This window comes from Capricornis sumatraensis, chromosome 4 (assembly GCF_032405125.1).
Source record: "Capricornis sumatraensis isolate serow.1 chromosome 4, serow.2, whole genome shotgun sequence".
NCBI classification, from domain to species: Eukaryota; Metazoa; Chordata; class Mammalia; order Artiodactyla; family Bovidae; genus Capricornis; species Capricornis sumatraensis.
In genome coordinates this window covers 54,664,346-54,685,489 of record NC_091072.1, presented here as the reverse complement: position 1 = coordinate 54,685,489, position 21,144 = coordinate 54,664,346, and the positions used below count along the sequence as shown (strand labels likewise).

Below are 21,144 nucleotides of genomic sequence, written 5' to 3'. Positions count from 1 at the left end.
AAAGATATTTCATGCAAATGGAGACCAAAAGAAAGCAGGAGTAGCAATACTCACATCAGATAAAATGAATTTTAATTATTTCAAAGTAATTACTTCAAAGTAAAAGCAGTGAAAAGAGACAAAGGAGGACACTACATAATGATCAAAGGATCAATCCAAGAAGATATAACATTATAAATATATATGCACCCAACATAGGAGCACTGCAATATGTAAGGCAAATGCTAACAAGTAATTTAGGGGAATTAACAGTAACACAATAATAGTGGCGGACTTTAATACCCCACTTACATCTATGGATAGATCATCCAAACAGAAAATTAGCAAGGAAACACAAACTTTAAATGATACAATGGGCCAGTTAGACTTAATTGATATCTATAGGACATTTCACCCCAAAACAATGAATTACACCTTTTTCTCAAGAGCACACGGAGCATTCTCCAGGATAGATCACACCCTGGGCCATAACTCTAGCCTTGGTAAATTCAAAAAAACTGAAATCATTTCAAGCATCTTTTCTGATCACAATGTGATAAGATTAGATGTCATCCCAAGGAAAAGAAATACAAAAAGGGAAAATGTTTGCCTGAGGAGTCCTTACAAATAGCTGTGAACAGAGAAGTGAAAGGGAAAGATATACCCATTTGAATGCAGAGTTCCAACTAATAGCAAGGAGGGATAAGAAAGCCTTCCTCAGTGATCAATGCAAACAAATAGAAGAAAACAATAGAATGGGAAAGACTAGAGATCTCTTCAAGAAAATTAGAGATACAAAGGGAACATTTCATACAAAGACGGGCACAATAAGGGACAGAAATGGTATGGACCTAACAGAAGCAGAAGAGATTAAGAAGAGGTGGCAAGAACACACAGAAGAACTATACAAAAACTTCTTCATGAACCAGATCATCATGATGGTGTGATCATCAACCTAGAGGAAGACATCCTGGAATGTGAAGTCAAGTGGACCTTAGGGAGCATCACTACGAACAAAGCTAGTGGAGGTGATGGAATTCCAGTTGACCTATTTCAAATCCTAAAAGACAATGCTGTGAAAGTGCTGCACTCGATACGTAAGCACACTTGGAAAACTCAGCAGTAGCCACAGGACTGGAAAAGGTCAGTTCATTCCAATCCCAAAAAATGGCAATGCCAAAGAATGTTCAAACTATGGCACAATTGCACTCATCTCACATGCTAGTAAAGTATTGCTCAAAATTCTCCAAGCCAGGCTTCAACAGTACATAAACCATGAACTTCCAGATGTTCAAGCTGGATTTAGAAAAGGCAGAGGAACCAGAGATCAAACTGCCAACATCCATTGGATCAACAAAACGGCAACAGAATTCCAAAAAAATATCTATTTCTGCTTTAATGACTATGCCGAAGCCTTTGACTGTGTGGACCACACAAACTATAGAAAATTCTTCAAGAGATGGGAATACCAGATCACTTGACCTGCCTCTTGAGAAATCTGTATATAGGTCAGGAAGCAACAGTTAGAACCGGACATGGAACAACAGACTGGTTCAAAACTGGGAAAGGGGTACATCAAGGCTGTATATTGTCACCTTGCTTATTTAATTTACATGCAGAGTACATCATGAGAAATGCCAGGCTGGATGAAGCACAAGCTGGAATCAAGATTGCTGGGAGAAGTATCAATAACCTCAGAGATGCAGATGACACCACCCTTATGGCAGAAAGCAAAGAAGAACTAAAGAGCCTCTTGATGAAGGTGAAAGAGGAGATGAAAAAGTTGGGTTAAAACTCAACATTCAGAAAATTAAGATCATGGCATCTGGTCCCATCACTTCATGGCAAACAGATGTGGAAACAATGGAAACAGTGACAGACTTTCTTTTTAGGAGCTCCAAAATCACTGCAGATGGTGACTTCAGCCATGAAATTAAAAGACACTTACTCCTTGAAAGAAAAGGTATGACCAATCTAGATAGCATATTCAAAAGCAGAGACATTACTTTGCCAACAAAGGTTGGTCTAGTAAAAGCTATGGTTTTTCCAGTAGTCAGGTATGGATGTGAGAGTTGGACTATAAAGAAAGCTGAGCGCCAAAGAATTGATGCTTTTGAACTGTGGTGTTGGAGAAGACTCTTGAGAGTCCCTTGGACTGCAAGGAGATCCAACCAGTCCATCCTAAAGGACATCAGTCGTTAATATACCTTGGAAGGACTGATGTTGAAGCTGAAACTCCAATACTTTGGCCACCTAATGCAAAGAACTGACTCATTTGAAAAGACCCTGATGCTGGGAAACATTGAAGGTGGGAGGAGAAGGGGATGATAGAGAATGAGACGGTTGGATGGCATCACCGACTCAATGGACACGAGTCTGAGTGAACTCTCGGAGTTGGTGATGGACAGGAGTCCTTGCATGCAGCAGTTATGGGGTCATATGAGTCAGACAGAACTGAGCAACTGAACTGAACTTACAGGATAAAAACTATTAAAAATGTAAACATATGGAGGCTAAACAACACACTTCTGAATAACCAACAAATCACAGAAGAAATCAAAAAAGATATTAAAGTATGCATAGAAACGAATGAAAATGAAAACACAACAACCCAAAACCTACTGGACCCTGTAAAAGCAGTGCTAAGGGGAAGGTGCATAGCAATACAAGCTTACCTCAAGAAACAAGAGAAAAATCTAATAAATATCCTAACTTTACACCTAAATCAACTAGGGAAAGAAGAAATGAAGAACCCCAGGGTTAGTAAAGGAAAGAAATCATAAAAATTAGGGCAGACATAAATGAAAAATAAACAAAGGATATTATAGCAAAAATCAACAAAACTAAAAGCTGGTTCTTTGAGAAGATAAATAAAATAGACAAACCATTAGCCCTACTCATTAAAATAAAAGGAGGGGGGATAAAATCAATAAAATTGGAAATGAAAATGGAGAGACCACAGCAGACAACACAGAAATACAAAAGATCATAAGAGACTGCTATCAGCAACTATATGACAATAAAATGTACAACTTGGAATAAATGGATGAATTCTTAGAAAAGTGTAACCTTCTAAAACTGAACCAAGAAGAAATAGAAAATCTTAACAGACCTTTCATAAGCATGGAAATCAAAACTCTAATAAAAAATCTTCCAATGGACAAAAGCCCAGGACAAGATGGCTTCACAGCTGAATTCTACCAAAAATTTAGAGAAGAGCTAACACATATCCTACTCAAACTCTTCCAGAAAATTGCAGAGGAAGGCAAACTCCCAACTCATTCTATGAGGCCACCATCACCCTAATACCAAAACCAGACAAAGATGCCACAAAAAAAAAAAAAAAAAACACTACAGGCCAATATCACTAATGAACATAGATGCAAAAACCCTCAACAAAATTCTAGTAAACATAATCCAACAACATATTAAAAAGACCATGCATCATGATCAAGTGGGTTTATCCCAGGGATGCAAGGATTCTTCAATATTCACAAATCAATCAATGTGATACACCACATTAACAAACTGAAAGATAAAAACAATGTGATTATCTCAATAGATCCAGCAAAAGCCTTTTAAAAAATTCAACATCCATTTGTGCTAAAAAAAAAAAAAAAAAAAAACCCTCCAGAAAGCAGGAATAGAAGGAACAGACCTCAACATAATAAAAGCCATATATGACAAACCAACAGGAAGCATTATCCTCAATGGTGAAAAATTGAAAGCATTTCCCCTAAAGTCAGGAAAAAGACAAGGGTGTCCACTCTCACCACTACTATTCAACATAGTTTTAGAAGTTTTAGCCACAGCAATCAGAGGAAAAAAAAGAAATAAAAGGAATCCAGATTGGAAACAAAGAAGTAAAACTCTCACTGTTTGCAGATGACATTATCCTCTACATCAGTTCAGTTCAGTTCAGTCGATCAGTCATGTCCAACTCTTTGCGACCCTATGAATCACAGCACACCAGGCCTCCCTGTCCATCACCAACTCCCGGAGTTCACCCAGACTCATGTGCATCAAGGCGGTGATGCCATCCAGCCATCTCATCCCCTGTCATCCCCTTCTCCTCCTGCCCCCAATCCCTCCCAGCATCAGGGTCTTTTCCAATGAGTCAACACTTCACATGAGGTGGCCAGAAAACCCTAAAGACACCACCAGAAAATTACTAGACCTAATTAATGAATATAGTAAAGTTGTAGGATATAAAATTAATACACAGAAATCCCTTGCATTCCTGTACACTAATGATGAGAAAACAGAAGGAGAAATTAAGGAAACAATTCCATTCACCATTGAAACAAAAAGAATAAAATACTTAGGAATAAATCTACCTAAAGAAACAAAAAAACCTATATATAGAAAACCATAAAACACTGATGAAAGAAATTAAAGATGACACAGGTAGATGGAGAAATATACCATGTTCATGGATCAGAAGAAGCAATATAGTGAAAATGAGTATAACACCCAAAGCAATCTATAGATTCAATGCAATCCCTATCAAGCTTCCAATGGTATTTTTCAGAGAACTAGAACAAATAATTTCACAATTTGTGTGGATATACAAAAAACCTTGAATAGCTAAAGCAATCTTGAGAAAGAATGGAACTGGAGGAATCAATCTGCCTGACTTCAGACTATATTACAAAGCTACAGTCATCAAGACAGTATGGTACTGGTACAAAGACAGAAATATACATCAATGGAACAAAACAGAAAGCCCAGAGATAAATCCATGCACCTATTGACACCTCATCTTTGACAAATCAGGCAAGAATATACAGTGGATAAAAGACAATCTCTTTAAGAAGTGGTGCTGGGAAAACTGGTCAACCACATGTAAAAGAATGAAACTAGAACACTTTCTAACACTATAAAATAACTCAAAATGTATTAAAGATCTAAATGTAAGACCAGAAACTATAAAACTCCTAGAGGAAAGCATAGGCAAAACATAAATCACAGCAGGATCCTCTATGATCCACCTCCCAGAGTAATGGAAATAGAAGCAAAAATAAACAAATGGGACCTGATTAAACTTAAAAGCTTTTGCACAATGAAGGAAACTATAAGCAAGGTGAAAAGGATAGCTTTCAGAATGGGAGAAAATAATAGCAAATGAAGCAACTGATATAGAATTATCTCAAAAACATACAAGCAGCTCATGCAGCTCAATACCAGAAAAATAAATGACCCAATCAAAAAATGGGCCAAATAACTAAACAGACATTTCTCCAAAGAAGACATACAAATGGCTAACAAACCCATGAAAAGATGCTCAACATCACTCATTATCAGAGACATGCAAATCAAAACCACAATGAGGTACCATCTCACACCAGTCAGAATGGCTGCTATCGAAAAGTCTACAAGCAATAAATGTTGGAGAGGGTGTGGAGAAAAGGGAACCCTCTTACACTGTTGGTGGGAATGCAAACTAGGACAGCCACTATGGAGGACACTGTGGAGATTCCTTAAAAAAACTGGAAATAGAACTGCCATATGACCTGGCAATCCCACTACTGGACACACACACCAAGGAAACTAGAATTGAAAGAGACAAGTTCATGTCAATGTTCATCGCAGCACTGCTTATAATAGCCAGGACATGAAAGCAACCTAGATGTCCATCAGCAGACAAATGGATAAGAAAGCTGTGGTACATATACATTATGGAATATTACTTGGCTATTAAAAACAACACGTTTGAATCAGTTCTAATGAGTTGGATGAAACTAGAGCCTATTATATAGAGTGAAGTAAGTCAGAAAGAAAAACACCATTACAGTATATTAATGCATATATATGGAATTTAGAAAGATGGTAATGATGACCCAATATGTGAGACAGCAAAAGAGATACAGATATAAAGAACAGACTTTTGGACTCCATGCTAAAAGGCAAGGGTGGGATGACTTGAGTGAATAGCACTGAAACACGTATATTACCATATGTGAAATAGATGGCAGTCCAAGTTCGATGCATGAAACAGAGCACTCAAAGCTGGTGCACTGGGACAACCCAGAGGGATGGGATGAGGAGGGATGCTGGATGGGGGTTCCGGATGGGGGGCATATGTACACCCATGGCTGATTCATGTCAATGTATGGCAAAAAACCACTACAATATTGTAAAGTAATTAGGCTCCAATTAAAATTAATTAATTAATTAATTTTAAAAAAATATACAAAAGAAATGCAGTTTGAGTATTTTGAATGCAAAGTGGCTCACTGTCATTTTCCCAAAATCACAGTTGGATCGGGGATAAATGCTAAGTCCACCCTGAAATGAGTGCTCCCCTCAATTCACTGCATTACTTTAATTATATCATGTACACAACATATTGTGACATTATTTAGTCATGTGTTCTATGTGGCATGAATCTCACACATATGTGATATGTCCCATAAGCACAGACAAATACCTACAGCAGTAATCTAGTTACCAGTTCAGAATTAACCACAAATCAGAACACAATTTTAGCTATTCCTATAAACAATGTTCTAAGTGCTCTTGTGTTTTATAAAAAATCCTAAACATTCTGTATTATCAAGGAAAGTTATGTGCTTACCCTGGAGCACAAACACAGCCACTTATGCAGGGTGACGATGGGGCGCAAGTGAAGTTCATAGCCAAATTCGCACATGTAGTTTCACAGTTTATGCCACCAGCTGGTAATTCAGGGTCAGGAAACCTACAGTCGAAATACTGTTTTCCCTCAGGGCAGATGTGAACTTCAGGAACAAGGCACAGACAAAATATGCTTAACTTTGTATTTGCTCCATATACACAATCGTATTTACATGCGTTTGTCATTAAAACACAATTAACTATAGAACACAGTATATTTTACCAGTAATTACTGATGACCCCAGTAATAACTGATTTTACTCTGTGATGTTTGGTTCATGAGCTTAAACCATTCTCTAGCCAGATTTCCTTTAATCACCTAAATTTCCAAAATCTATTTTGAGTTTGAAAACTTTAGCTGCCTTCCATAAGAAAACAACTAAACAACTAGTATATACCTTCCTGAAATCAAGAAACAGGGTATTGTGATTAATCTAAACAAATATTATCATTTTTTGAAGACTGACAGTACCATAAGTCTAAACTGTTACAAAGCTATGTGTTTACAACAAACACGTGATACTTTTGGATCTTGCTTCATCCCTGAGTCACTATTCTTGTTACTCCTTCCTGGTGGCTCAGACGGTAAAGGATCTCCCTGCAATGCAGGAGACCCAGGGAGCCCGGGATCACACCTGGGGTCCCTAGGTCTCAAGATCCCCTGGAGGAGGCATGGCTACCCCTTTGTATTCTATCCAGTATTCTTGCCTGGAGAATTCCATGGACAGAGGAGCCTGGCAGGCTACAGTCCATGGGGCCACTGAGAGTCAGACATGACTGAGCAACTAACTCCTTTCACTATAATGTGGAAGTGCAGAAAATGGGCATAATTATAGGGGCTACATGTTGCTCCAGAAAGCTTTTGAGTTCCGAGGGATTACCACCTCTTCTGGGGGGTCAAAAGGAAACTTGGGGATTCCTCTGCGAGAAGCCTGGCCACCTGGGCTTCCTTTTCTTCAGTACTGAGCCACCCAATGCAAATGAGTCAAGGCGGGGAGGGCCCAGCAGCTTCCAAATATGTGTGCAGTCCATGAACATACCCTGTAAATAAGCCCTAGACAGCCTGAATCCTGATACACTGAATCAAGGGCATATAATTAATTCAAAGCTAATTTAGAAAATTTATAACTGTGCAAATAAATAACAAAGCAATAGCTCACAATTGGTTTTATCAGCCTACACTCTTGCTACCCATTAAAATCAACAGAAGGTAACTTTGTTTAGTATTTGCCTAGAATTTCTCCACAGTGACCATAAATTTGAGGCTTTCTGTGTGGTGAAAAATAAATAATATAAAGGGTCTCCTATATATATGATCTTCAGGAATGATATGCAATCATAATATGATATTTTCAAAAGAGACGGCAGTTGTCACTTTACATACCATTGTTAACTGATGGCTAGTCCTAAAGCTTTGCTACTTAAAATGTAGCCCTGAATCCAGTATCACTAGCATCACTTTGACCATCAACAGAAATGTTGCAGGCATCACCCTGACCTACTGAATCAGAATCAATACTTTAACAAGATCCCTAGGTTTTTTGTGTGTACTTTCGGAATCTAAGAATTGCTGATCTGGAGTAGGGTTTCCCAACTGCTGTTACACAAGTGACTTCCAACAGGTGCCTGGATACATATCCCTAAAGCGTTTGGCAGACCTGAGGTGGTGCTGGGATGGGGAGCATCAGGCAGCCTCCCTGGGTTGATCAGCTCTGCCCTAAGCAGCCTTACATGTTCACCCAACATTGTCCAACAAATATTATAATTCCGGAGGTGAAAAAGTTAGGAAGCACCAGAGCACCATGTAGAAAAGCATTCCTAAGGCTATTCCTCCATGTGCATTGGCAAGGAGGGCTGTGATGAATTCATAACTTCTGCCCTAAGAGTAGGGACAGTACTAGAGCCTCCTCTCTAAGGAAAACATGTATCTACATCTTACCAGTAGAGGGCGTTGCTAATTCATCACATTTCACAGTCCCATTTGAACACTGGCTAGTAGAAGTAAACAGATAGTTAATTCATGAAACAAACCTCAAGAATTTTCTGTTTAAAAAACAATATAACATGCAAGAATTGACAAAAAATATTTTTTCCCTGAAGTTTTTATAAATAAGTTATCGGTTTAGAACTGATTTGAAGAGAGCTATTTCAGTTCAACACATTTTTATCAAACACTGGTATATGTGTGAGGCACTATGATTAGCATGGAGAATTCAAAGACCAAAATTCTTAGTCTTTACCCAAGTGCTTACTATGTTCCAGTAGGAGAGAAAGACATACAAATAAATAGTTAAGCCAGTGTGACATGAAACATACAAATGTTTAAGATATATTAACACAAGTAAAGTACATAACAATGTTTCAAAATCTGTTAGCAATTGACATTAGGGCAGTCAAAGAAGATAAAGTCTGCAAAATTTTGAAGACAGTATGGAGGTTACAATATAGATAAGGTAGGAATGTTGTCACACTGAGTGAAGATGTAGTAAAAAGTCACATAGGGCTGGAACAGCTTTCTATGCAACAGAGTGCCATGTGGGACGTAACTGAAGAGGCCTACAGCAAAGTGTCAAAAGCCAGCTTCTATTAGGACACTAAGACTTTATCCCTGAAGTGAGTCACTAAAGACCTTAAACAGAGATGTAATATCGTTGGTTTGAATTCTAGGAAAGTCATTCTGGCAGCAGCGTGGAAGAGACAGTGGAGTCACATCTTACAACCTGAGTTCCAAAGTCAGGGCATAAGGCAAAAACCAAATTCAGGCAATATGAATTGTGAAAATCCCTTAAGGATTTATCATGGTAAGGAAAGATTTTTACACCAATTCTCAATAAGCCCAACAGAAACAGTTGAGCCCAGATGAAGAAGCTGACTAACAGAGAAAGGCCGTGCCATACAAAAAATATGCTTCTTCCTCGTCTAACCCTAGGATGACCCTCAGAAATATGACTCACACTGCGAATGGCAGAGAGGAACCGAGACACAGGGATCTCAGGTCACAGAACCAGGCCTTTCATATCATACTGATTCTGGAATACAGGCTTTTTAAGAGGAATGGTAAATGAGACCGTGAGACAAATGGAATTTTTTTCTCACTGAGGTGGGAAGGTTCCTTTGTTTTTGCCAAGTTTACTTAAACATAATTGAGTTTAAGGTCTTTAGTGACTCACTTCAGGGATAAAGTCTTAGTGTCCTAATAGAAGCTGGCTGTCCTAATAGAAGAGCAATATAACATCTTGGTAGAATGGAAGGAGACAAAACTAAAGACAAGAAGATCAAGTAGAAATGTCCAGGGAAGAGAGGCTGAGAGACATTGCTAAGACAGAGGTGACAGAAAGGAGGAAATGGATTTCAACTGTATGGAGAAAATAAAATCTAAAGTCATTGGCAGTATACTGGGTAGGGGTGTTGAAGAGGAGGAAAGAGTCAAAGACGGCTCCCAGATTTATGGCTTGGGAGACTATGGCTAATAGTACAACCTACTGTAGATAGAGCCAAGAGCTGGTTGCCTCTGCATCTCGATTGAGGGAAAGGAAGGGAGATGCACATAACAGTAAACACAAATTGCGCATAAACAATATTCTGCCACGGATACAAAATAAGCTGCAAAGCAAAACAGACAACAGAGCAAGCACTGCAGAGCCAGGCTGTCCAGGAATGAATCCTGGCTTTGTTACCAAGGTGCTTAACTGTCTGTGCCTCATTTCCTCACCTGTACACGGGGGCTGTAGCAACTGTACCTGCCTCTTAGGGTTAGAGTGATGGGTGTTTTAATAGATGTAAAACTCCTAGAATGATACCAGGACTACAGAAAGCGCACAGGAAAGGACAGGTATGATTATTGCAATGGTCATTATTACTATCTTCTTACGTCTGTTCTTATCTGTGGGTGCCTATGGTGCAACTAAAAGGAGGTTAGGAGTTGGATATAGATCTATGAGGACTGCTGCATGGACATGTCTGCATTTTTAACAGGTTACAACTCGAAGGAGTGTTTTCTTATGAATAAGCATTTTCTCACTAGAATGGCTGTCCTTTGGGAGGCAGTATTCTGACTCCAGAGGGTGACATGGTGAATTCCAATTTGAAATTGCATTTTCTGAGCCAATGGATAAGCCACAAAACTAAAACGCCTCAGTAACTTACAACATGTGACCATTTATCTCACCCCTAACTGTTATTTGAGAACTAAGGTGAGAGCCATCTCACCCTTAACTATTGAGAGCTAATCAGAGGCATTCCATTTCACTGTCTAACACTTTAACTCACTGCTCTTTTCTGCAGTTATGAGCGCAAGACTTAGGCATTCCATGTTGAAATGAAATGTGTGTGTGTGTGTGTGTGTAGGTTAATGTATATATGTATATATTTGGGTTACATATATATAAATGTCATACATATGGTTTAAAAGTTCATATATTAAGGTTATATGTATTTTTCAAATTATGGATGTCACATTTCAATTTATGGATTTGGTTAAGAATTTACATCACTCAATGTTATTTGTCAAGAACAATCACCATTACTGAAATCTACCATAAGCCTGAGGGTGTTGGGATGAGCTCTCCAGGTTGGTAAATACTGCCTCTGTAATGACACCGGCAGTGAAATCTGTAAGGGGAAAAAAAAGGTTAAGTTAACAAAATAGGATATATTTAAGAAAAAAAAAAAAAAAAACACTGAAATTCAAGCAGACCACATGCTGTATTGGTACTTTTAAGGCACAGCCTAGCAATGACATTACTGCACAAAATTCCGTGCAATTCTGTTAAACAAATGTGAAATCTTCTACAGCTTTGGATTTTGTTTCCCAAAACTCATACTCTGTATTGTTTTTGTCACAGTACAGACTCATGTTGTCTCTGTCACAAAAATGTCCCTGGAGGCACTTCAGAGAAAGACAACCAATATATCATGTAACCCTATGTAGATGACAAAGTCTTTATGTCATGTGAGATTTGAGAAATTTCTGAATGCTGAGAGACATTACAATCCTGCTACTACAATTTGCCACATGACAGAGAAACATAAACCTTGCTATTATTATTGATACGGCAAAAGCACATGGGAATGAACTTCAGGATTACTCATCAGATTCCTTAGCTCTTTCTGCAGCGATTTGTGAGCACATACAGGGTTAACAAATAAATACATAAGAGTAAGGATATTAAGAAATAGTAAAGAAACAACTCACAAGCAGATCCTTGCATATATGTCCACTTATTTTATGGAAAAAGTGACATTTAATAGTGGAAAAAATTTATGGTTCTGAGTCTATTAGATTAAAAAAAAAAAAAGACAGGGAGAAAAGAAACAGGCATGACAGCCCCTTTATCCTGCAAGGGAGATAAACGGTTAAAAATTGGATGCTGTCAACCCATTTCTGGGACGTACATGGGCACACAAAAGCTCAGTGTGTCTTCATAGTATTTGCCTTCAGGACAGTTGCAGCCTTCTGCACAGTCATCGTTGCACTGCTCTGGGGAGGAGAGGGAGAGGCAGGAGCGGCGGCAGAAGGAGGAGCAGTGATGGTACATCATGCCTTTCTGACACACCACCCCTGAGGACGGAGAAGCAGTGACTGAGAGAGATGGCACAGGGCCCAGAGCACGGTATGCTGGGAGATAAGCCCATGATAGACACCAATCATGAAAACAGAAGGTCTTGCACACCATTACTGACTGCTATAACATAAATAAATAAGCAAGCAATTCTTTGCCTCAATAGAAGTTTAACCAAAGAAGAATACAATTTCTATGTGAACTATATTTAAGTGTGACATTTCATAACATTCTTTAACAGCCTGGGCTATAATTTTCTTAACGTACTTTATCCATCTAAATAAACCTACTGTCCTCACATTTTAAACTTGTTTACTGCTATGTTGGCACCATCTTCTTTATGACATTATTTAACCCTAAGTAAACTTTGTCATCTACAAGTAACACAAAACTTGATTTCATTGATCTATGCTCACAGATCCGGTTTTTTTGCCTATTAAATCATGTCTACATCTTTTGCTAAATCCTTCCAATTTCTTTTTAGAAAAAAACTGAATTGATTAAAGTAGGCAAACTAAAATATTCTAAAAACACACTTGCACAGACACCTCAGAAATGCTGGGTAAAACAACTGAAATAATGTTAATTATACAACTACTCTTGTGAGAGAAAAAAAAAGGGGGGCGGGGGAGGGGGAGGGTGGAAGGTAACTTCTTTGGATGACAGCGGTAAAGAGAGAAAAAAAATCCAAAACTTGAAGTAGAGAAAGTGAGGGTGGGTCACAGTGATTTTGGACCTTATGTTTAATTCTTAAGGAAATGGAAAATGAAAGTTGGTCCTTTTCAAGGTAAGGAACTGGTAGGCTCTTAACTGATACCTCCAAGAAAATCATCTAACTCAGTCGAAAAGATGGACTACAGCAGAGGTCAGCAAACTTTTTTTGAAATGAGCTAAATGGTTCCAGAGAATAGCAAGGAGAGATAAGAAAGCCTTCCTCAGTGATCAATGCAAAGAAATAGAGGAACAATAGAATGGGAAAGGCTAGAGATCTCTTTAAGAAAATTAAAGATACCAAGGAAACATTTCATACAAAGATGGGCACAATAAAGGACAGAAATGGTATGGACCTAACAGAAGCAGAAGATATTAGGAAGAGGTGGCAAGAACACAAGGAAGAACTATACAAAAAAAATCTTCATGACCCAGATAACCATAATGGTGTGATCACTCACCTAGAGCCAGACATCCTGGAGTGCAAAGTCAAGTGGGCCTTAGGAAGCGTCACGATGAACAAAGCCAGTAGAGGCGATGGAATTCTAGTTGAGCTACTTCAAATCCTAAAAGATGATGCTGTGAAAGTGCTGCATCCAATATGCCAGCAAATCTGGAAAACTCAGCAGTGGCCACAGGACTGGAAAAGGTCAGTTTTCATTCCAATCCCATAGAAAGGCAATACCAAAGAATGCTCAAACTACCACACAATTGCACTCATTTCACAGGCTAGCAAAGTAATGCTCAAAACCCTCCAAGCCGGGCTTCAACAATATTTGAACCATGAACTTCCAGATGTTCAAGCTGGATTTAGATAAGGCAGAGGAACCAGAGATCAAATTGCCAACATCTGCTAGCTCATCGAAAAAGCAAGAGATTTTCGGAAAAACATCTACTTCTGTTTTATTGACTACACCAAAGCCTTGACTGTGTGGATCAAAACAAACTATGGAAAATTCTTCAAGAGAAGGGAATACCAGACCACCTTACCTGTCTTTTGAGAAACCTGTATGCAGGTCAAGAAGCAACAGTTAGAACCAGACATAGAACAACAGACTGGTTCTAAATAGGGAAAGGAGTACATCAAGGCTGTATACTGTCACCCTGCTTATTTAACTTCTATGTAGAGTGCATCATTCGAAATGCTGGGCTGGATGAAGCACAAGCTGGAATCAAGATTACTAGGAGAAATATCAATAACCTCAGATAAACAGATTATACCACCGTATGGCAGCAAGTGAAGAACAAAAGAGCCTCTTGATGAAGGAGAAAGAGAAGATGAAAAAGTTGGCTTAAAACTCAACATTCAAACAATGGAGGTAATGGCATCAGGTCCCATCACTTCATGGCATGTAGATGGAAGAAACAATGGAAACAGTGACAGACTTTATTTTCTTGGGCTCTAAAATCACTGCAGATGGTGACTGCAGCCATGAACTTAGACATTTGCTCCTTGAAAGAAAAGCTATGACAAACCTAGACAGCATATTAAAAAGCAGAGACATTACTTTGACAACAAAGGTCCAGCTAGTCAAAGCCTTGGTTTTTCCAGTAGTCATGTATGGATGTGAGAGCTGGACTATAAAAAAAAAAGCTGATATGGCAAAACCAATATAGTATTGTAAAGTAAAATTTAAAAAATAATAATAATAAACTTTATCACCACCTTAAAAAAAAAAAAAAAAGCTGAGCACCAAAGAATTGATGCTTTTGAACTGTGGTGTTGGAAAAGACTCTTGAGAGTCCCTTGGACTGCAAGGAGATCAAATCAGGCAATCTGAAAGGAAATCAGTCCTGAATATTCATTGGAAGGTGTGAGGATAAGCTGAAACTCCAATACTTTGGCCACCTGATGCCAAGAACTGACTCATTGGAAAAGACCCTGATGCTGGGAAAGATTGAAGGTGGGAGGAGAAGGGGACGACAGAGGATGAAATAGTTGGATGGCATCACCAACTCGATGGACATGAGTTTGAGCAAGCTCTGGGAATTGGTGATGGACAGGGAGGCCTGGCGTCCTACAATCCATGGGGTCACAAAGAGCCAGACACAACTGAACAGCTGAACTGAACTGAAATGGTGAATTGTTTCAATTTCTCAGGCCATACTGTCTCTGTTACAACTACCCAGCTCTACCCTTGTAACTAAATATGCAAACATATGGGCAGTAAAATTTATTTGCAAAATACAGGAAGCCCAAGGGTTTAATTTGCCAACTTCTAGATGAGAAGAAATCTGCTCATAATACAGGAGATGCCAGGATAGCTACACTCTAATTTTGCTTATGGTAAAAATAGTCAAAAGCTATTGTCTTATGTAACTTTAAGAAATAAAGCCCCCATTTTTTTCATGTTGACACATTATATTAGTATTTCAAATAACTTAAGCAAATGTTGACTTTTTATTAAAAAATAAAAGTAATTACAAATGTAAAAATCTCTGAAGTGCTGTTTGATCATCTTCATCAGGGCCACTGCCATCATACTCACCACAGAATGAAATCTGAGCTCTGAAATCGATGGGAATGCCACGCTGGCCACAGAGGTAGGCATAGTGGGCAAGAGCATTGCACAGGCAGGTGCTTCCACACTTGCATGCATCGTGGCGGCACAGCTGATAGTAGAGCCCAGGGCTAATGTAGATGTGGCAAGGAGCAAAGAGCTCCTGGTGGATAACATCACAGTGTGCTGCATATCCAACTGACAGACAAAGAACCCCATTAGCACTTCACTTACTAGTCTAGCATCAGATAGCCCTAAGTATCAAATTCCAGCACTAGCCAAGGCATCTTGCTTTCCTAGAAATGCACTGTACTGCACATTCAAAAAGAGTCATTATCTTCAGCTTATACTTTGAAGGGGGGCGGGGTATTTTCAGTAATATTGGTAACAGCACTTACTCCATATTTAATGTTCTTTTAGCAAAAAAAGACACTGTGTCATACCTGAATAACGTGAGTATCAGAAGGGTTCACTGATAGAAGTGGCCTCAATTACCCCATTGCCTGTGGATCATCTGGGGAAATCACCCCAATTTTGCTATAAATAATTGACGAGTATTAGAAGGTTTATCTCCAGACAACCATACACAATAAAAGTAGTGTCAGGTTATGGATGTTACAGCAACTCCCTGGGATACATTATTCAGGAAGGACTGGGAATCGTCTCACCCCAATGGAGTCTCTGAGGTAAATGGTAATGAGGTGGATGCCAGATAATCATTGAATCCAATATCCACACAGGCACTGTACTCAATGTCTGGTAAATATTAGGAGCTCAATACTGTTTGATAAATGAATCTGTGAATAAATGAATAATTAATAGAAATTGATAATGAAGCATGTGCTAACTGCTCTGAGGTACCACTACCAAGTCTTTTGAGGGGATCTGTGTAATCAGATCTTGAGTTTGTTGACTTTTTCCCTTGAGAAAGACTGATCTGATATAATTCTCAGTGGGAGTAACCAAGTTTGACAAAACAATCTAGATTTCATCTTTCTGAAAAAAGCCTAGTGTGATTTCTTGGTGTAATGGACCTCAATTGCATTGATTTCCTCATGGAAGAAAAATTAATCAGTCTTGGAGTTGTCATTGTCTTTGAGAGACAAGATGAGCTGCTAGAGTTTTAGAATTTTTTCACTATTAAGGAATTATGCTGCACTTATTTTATAAAGTATTTTAAATATATTATTGGAAACACATGCTAATTATGAGTAGTAACCTGAGTATTATATTTTTGTATTGTTAAGCACATAATATGTGAAAACAAATGATTTAGACTATGTAACAGTGTACTATTGGCATGCACGCTTCCAATTACCAGGATCTCCAAGCAAAGACTTGTATCATATGCTCTAAGGATTTGTAGGTCAAAAAATATTCCTACTGACATTAAGTGAAAAGGTGACTCAGAAAATCCTTGTTTAAAAATATCCTTCAGAATACACATTAGAATTGACTTTTGTCTATTTACTTTACTTTCTTGGGATGTTTTTGAATTTACCTATTTGAAATTCAAAAAAAAAACATTTCAAGGCAAACATGAAGAAAAATAATATCTAAAACATATAAGTCATAGAAGACATATGACATGGGGACAAAAGTGATAAATAAATATATGTAACAAAGTAACAGGTAACAAAGGTAGTCATTAAAGAAACAACTAGAGAAAAACTGAATTCATCAACTGGACTCTACTCCAACTTTTACATGCTGTTTTTTTTCAAGAGATCAGAAATAATTTAATGAAGAAAATGAAGTCTAGATAGCTTCACTGGTAAATTCAATCAAACATTCAATCAAAGTCTAAGTAGCTTCATCGGTAAATTCAATCAAAATTTCAATCAAACATGCTGGCCAATTAATTTTAGGCTAGCATAACCCTGATACCACAAATCTTACAGACACTGAAAGAAAAATATAAACAAATATCTTTCATAATATAAGTAAAATATCTTCAACAAAATAACAGCAATCTAGTAATACATAAAAATGCTAATGATGATGCTAATCCATCATCACCAAATAAGGTTTATCCTATGAATGACAGTTTAGTTTAGTATTTGAAAATAATCAATGCAATGCAACATAGTAATGGAATAAAAGATAAGCTTAATAAATAAATAAATAAAAGATACATACTAATAACATTAAAAATATTTTATCAAAATATCAAGGAAGGAACTGAAAAATTTAGAGACAAACTGAGCAAAAAAAATGAAATGAGAAGGACTAGATCTATTAGTAAAAAGTTGAGGAGAGAATGGGAAGGAAAGTGTTGTTAAATGGAAATGAGGTTAAAAGCATTAAATCATAGAAAGCAAAAGACTCTGGTCTAGTCCTCTTACTATAGATAGGAAAAATGACCCAAGATGTTAACAAAAATAAGTTTAGAAGTTGAGCTAGATAAAAAGCCAGTACTAAAAGAAGATTCCTGGAGTAGGAAATGACAAACCATTCCAGTATTCTTGCCTGGAAAAATTCCATGGACTGAGGAGCTCTACAGGCTACAGTCCATGGGATCGCCAAGAGTCGGACATGACTGAGCACCACCCCCCCACACACACACAAAATCAAGATTATCTTATGTTCTTTCCAGGACACTAAAACCACAAGTTAATAATAAGGACTGCAGAACAATAAACAGAATCCCTCCGAACAACCACTACAAAATAACAGTAAGCTAGCCAAAATAATTAAAGGAACAATATTAAATTATAAAAATGTCCATTTAAGCATGCACATCAACTTTTTTCACAAAGTGATTTTACCAAAAAAAAGTGCCTTATTTTATTGAATAGTAAAGTAGCCTTTCCCATGGTCTGCTGTGACTTTAGTAAAAAAAAAATAGTACAGCCCCAAATTATTGGCATGTGAGTTGCACTATCACTGTAAACGGAAACTCTGGAGTGTGAGCATCTCAAATCATTGCACACCTGATGGCCCAAAGCTTTTCTGGATCACTGGCTTCCTGCTTATGAAGCAATAATATGTTCTGTGAGCAGGAACTCATCATGTGACAGTAATAAAGAGAGGAATTCACATGCACTGTCACGCTGCGGCACCAAAGCTGAACATCCCAAGATTATTCGAGCATTATAATACTCCAGAGATTTTTCTTTAGCACTTAAAGAATCTGAAATATACAAAATGCTAGCTCACATTTTAGGACAACTGAGGGATTTCTGAGCACCTAAAACAAGGAAATTTATGAATGCAGAATAATAAATGAAATAGTCATTTTCTGGAGTTCTTTTTTAAAGTAACCTAGATTACAGAAAGAGGCATATGTATTAAACAAAAATACATAAGGAATGGCATTGATTTATCATAATGAAGAAAATGAGAATTTAAAATCACTAATTTTATAAAATTACAGTAATAAAGAGAATTTTTCCTAGGTTTAAATGCAGAAAGACTTACTGTTTTGTTGATTAATGTTGCAGGGGTCCACCATAGGAACATGAACAGGTGCAAAACAAGTAGAAGAAACTCTCCATGCATTTGCATGAAGTTGTGGGGTACCTTCTATCATGCCTGATGGAGAACTAGAAAGCAAATCTTCTCTTAGTCTCTCCCATTTATTTCCTTCCATCAGAGTCTTCAGATATTGAATACTACTCTTTCAATCTACAAGAATATCTTAGAGTTTGAAATGTTTTATTACATTTTTAAATATACATGGTTTTAGCTTCCTGTTACACCATGTCAAATCTTGGACATATATGATTTCATTTAATAATCACTTCAATAAGCCTTGTGAAGAAAACAACTTTATCCCCACTTGAGAGAGAAGGAAAAGCAGAAGCTTAGAGAAATATTAACGTTCACTCAGCTGGTGACACTCAGTGTCAGAGTGGAGATTCAAATGTAATTCACACCAATTTAATGAAAATGCAAACAACCAAAACATCAATGTGTTTCGGGAGGTAGAGGTAGGGAGCTCACATGATTCTTTTCAAGGTAAAGACAAATGTCCTAAACAATACATAGTCTATATTTCTGGGATACTTCAGTTTTCATTATGAGGCCTGAAATACTGAGGTTCCATTGTGAAGTTGGGCACACAAACCAAATGAAAATTGAGGAGAAATGGTATAAGAGTCACTCTACATCCGAGTCTACTCAACAGCCCAACATGGAATAGAAATATCTACCCTTCGGGCTTATAAACCACAACGATGTTTAAGAGTCTGACACTAAAACACCCCCTCCAGTGGTCTTCAAGATTTATTAACTCTTCAGATGCTAGATACTGAGAGACAATCCCTATTGGAACTGTGTCAAATACTGTCAGAACCACTTAGAGAATCAGGTTGGACTAGGTTTCCTGTAGGAAGGTCTGACCAAGCAAAACTTCACTAATGGAAGCCATAACTGCATTAATTGCTACAGCATGGCCAATCAGTAGACCAGCATTTATCTTGGCCCTTTCAGTGTCTTAGTAAGCATAACTACTTTGCTTACCATTTATTTCAATCACCATTACAAAGCTATATGGAGCTTCTCACCACAGTGACTGAGGCAGGAGAAGAAAAGGGAGCCATAGAGGCCACTCCACAATCCTCATTCCTTATATCGATTCTTTCCTTCTTTCCTTCTGAGCCTCGTGGCTCAGATGGTAAAAGCATCTGCTTGCAATGCAGGAGACGGGGTTGGATCCCTGGGTGGGGAAGATCCTTTGGAGAAGGAAGGAGCAACCCACTCCAGTACTCTTGCCTGGAAAAATCCATGGATAGAGGAGCCTCACAGGCTACAGTCCAAGGGGTCACAAAGAGTCAGACATAACTGAGCGACTTCACATTCCTTCTTTTTCCTATCCCTCAAAATGAAACTATTCTAAACTATATAGAATTATAACAAACACCCAATCCAAAATCTCATTTTGCTCCAACGGGAACACAAAGACTCACAGAAATTGCATAACCTGAACTAGGTCTTCTCCTTCTTTGCCTCTCCATCCCTCTCCACCCTACAAAGCATGATAAAATAACTGGTCAAGGTGATGGTGTACTCAGGGTTCCCAGGAGGAACTGACTCAGAGCTTGGCTCTTTTATTTCACTTAAAATAATAAATACCAAAAAATAGGAGCTAAATGTAAACCCATCTATTTATGGCATTTCATTTTACAAAATAGCCTTTCAGTTCACTGTGGTTGGTTAACTTACTAAAACAAGGCATACAAAATAAACTTTCAAGCAATTAATATTTTACATTCCATTACGTTTGCAGATTCACATTAACTTTTGTGATGCAAGGAATTTTAACTGCTTATGCTGGAAAGCTAAACAATGTTTGAAAATTATCTCTGAAATATTATCCATCACTGTTATCAGGCCTGAATGTTTATACATGGTGCCTTAGAAAGAGGTAGACATATCTACCATCTGTTAAACATTGACTACTAACCCATTCTGACAAACAGGAAGAGAAAGAAAGCTTAATGCCGCTTCTGTACATCTTAACCAAGTCACTTAATATATTTCTGTTTCACAAATGTGATAAAGATATCAATATTCTGACCTACCTATAAATGAAACAAAAACCTAAATGACCTAAAAGCAAATAAATTACACATGAGAAAAGATAAAAGAAGCTCTCTTTTGAAATTAAAAAATTTTAAAGCCCTTTCTCTTTGCTGATGCAATTTTCCTTCTTGGTACTATATCAAAGGTCCTATCTCTATTCAGCTCAACTGTCTAGGGCATATAAGGTTCTATGCTAGTTAAGAATAACAGAAGGATGTGGTCTTTATTCT

The 21,144-nt window shown here is 37.8% G+C and overlaps 1 protein-coding gene across 2 annotated transcripts in view; it reads right to left on the bottom strand.

Moving 5' to 3' along the window:
• OTOGL (otogelin like) overlaps positions 1-21,144 on the bottom strand; it is a 174,071-nt gene that overhangs the window by 102,785 nt on the left and 50,142 nt on the right. For both annotated transcript variants that reach the window (XM_068971075.1, XM_068971076.1), the window contains exons 18-23: positions 18,809-18,933; positions 15,377-15,586; positions 12,010-12,175; positions 11,152-11,226; positions 8,555-8,607; positions 6,557-6,719 (exon numbers count right to left, since the gene is read on the bottom strand). In XM_068971075.1, coding sequence (XP_068827176.1) covers positions 6,557-6,719; positions 8,555-8,607; positions 11,152-11,226; positions 12,010-12,175; positions 15,377-15,586; positions 18,809-18,933 — 792 coding nt within the window. The remainder of the gene's footprint in view (positions 1-6,556; positions 6,720-8,554; positions 8,608-11,151; positions 11,227-12,009; positions 12,176-15,376; positions 15,587-18,808; positions 18,934-21,144) is intronic.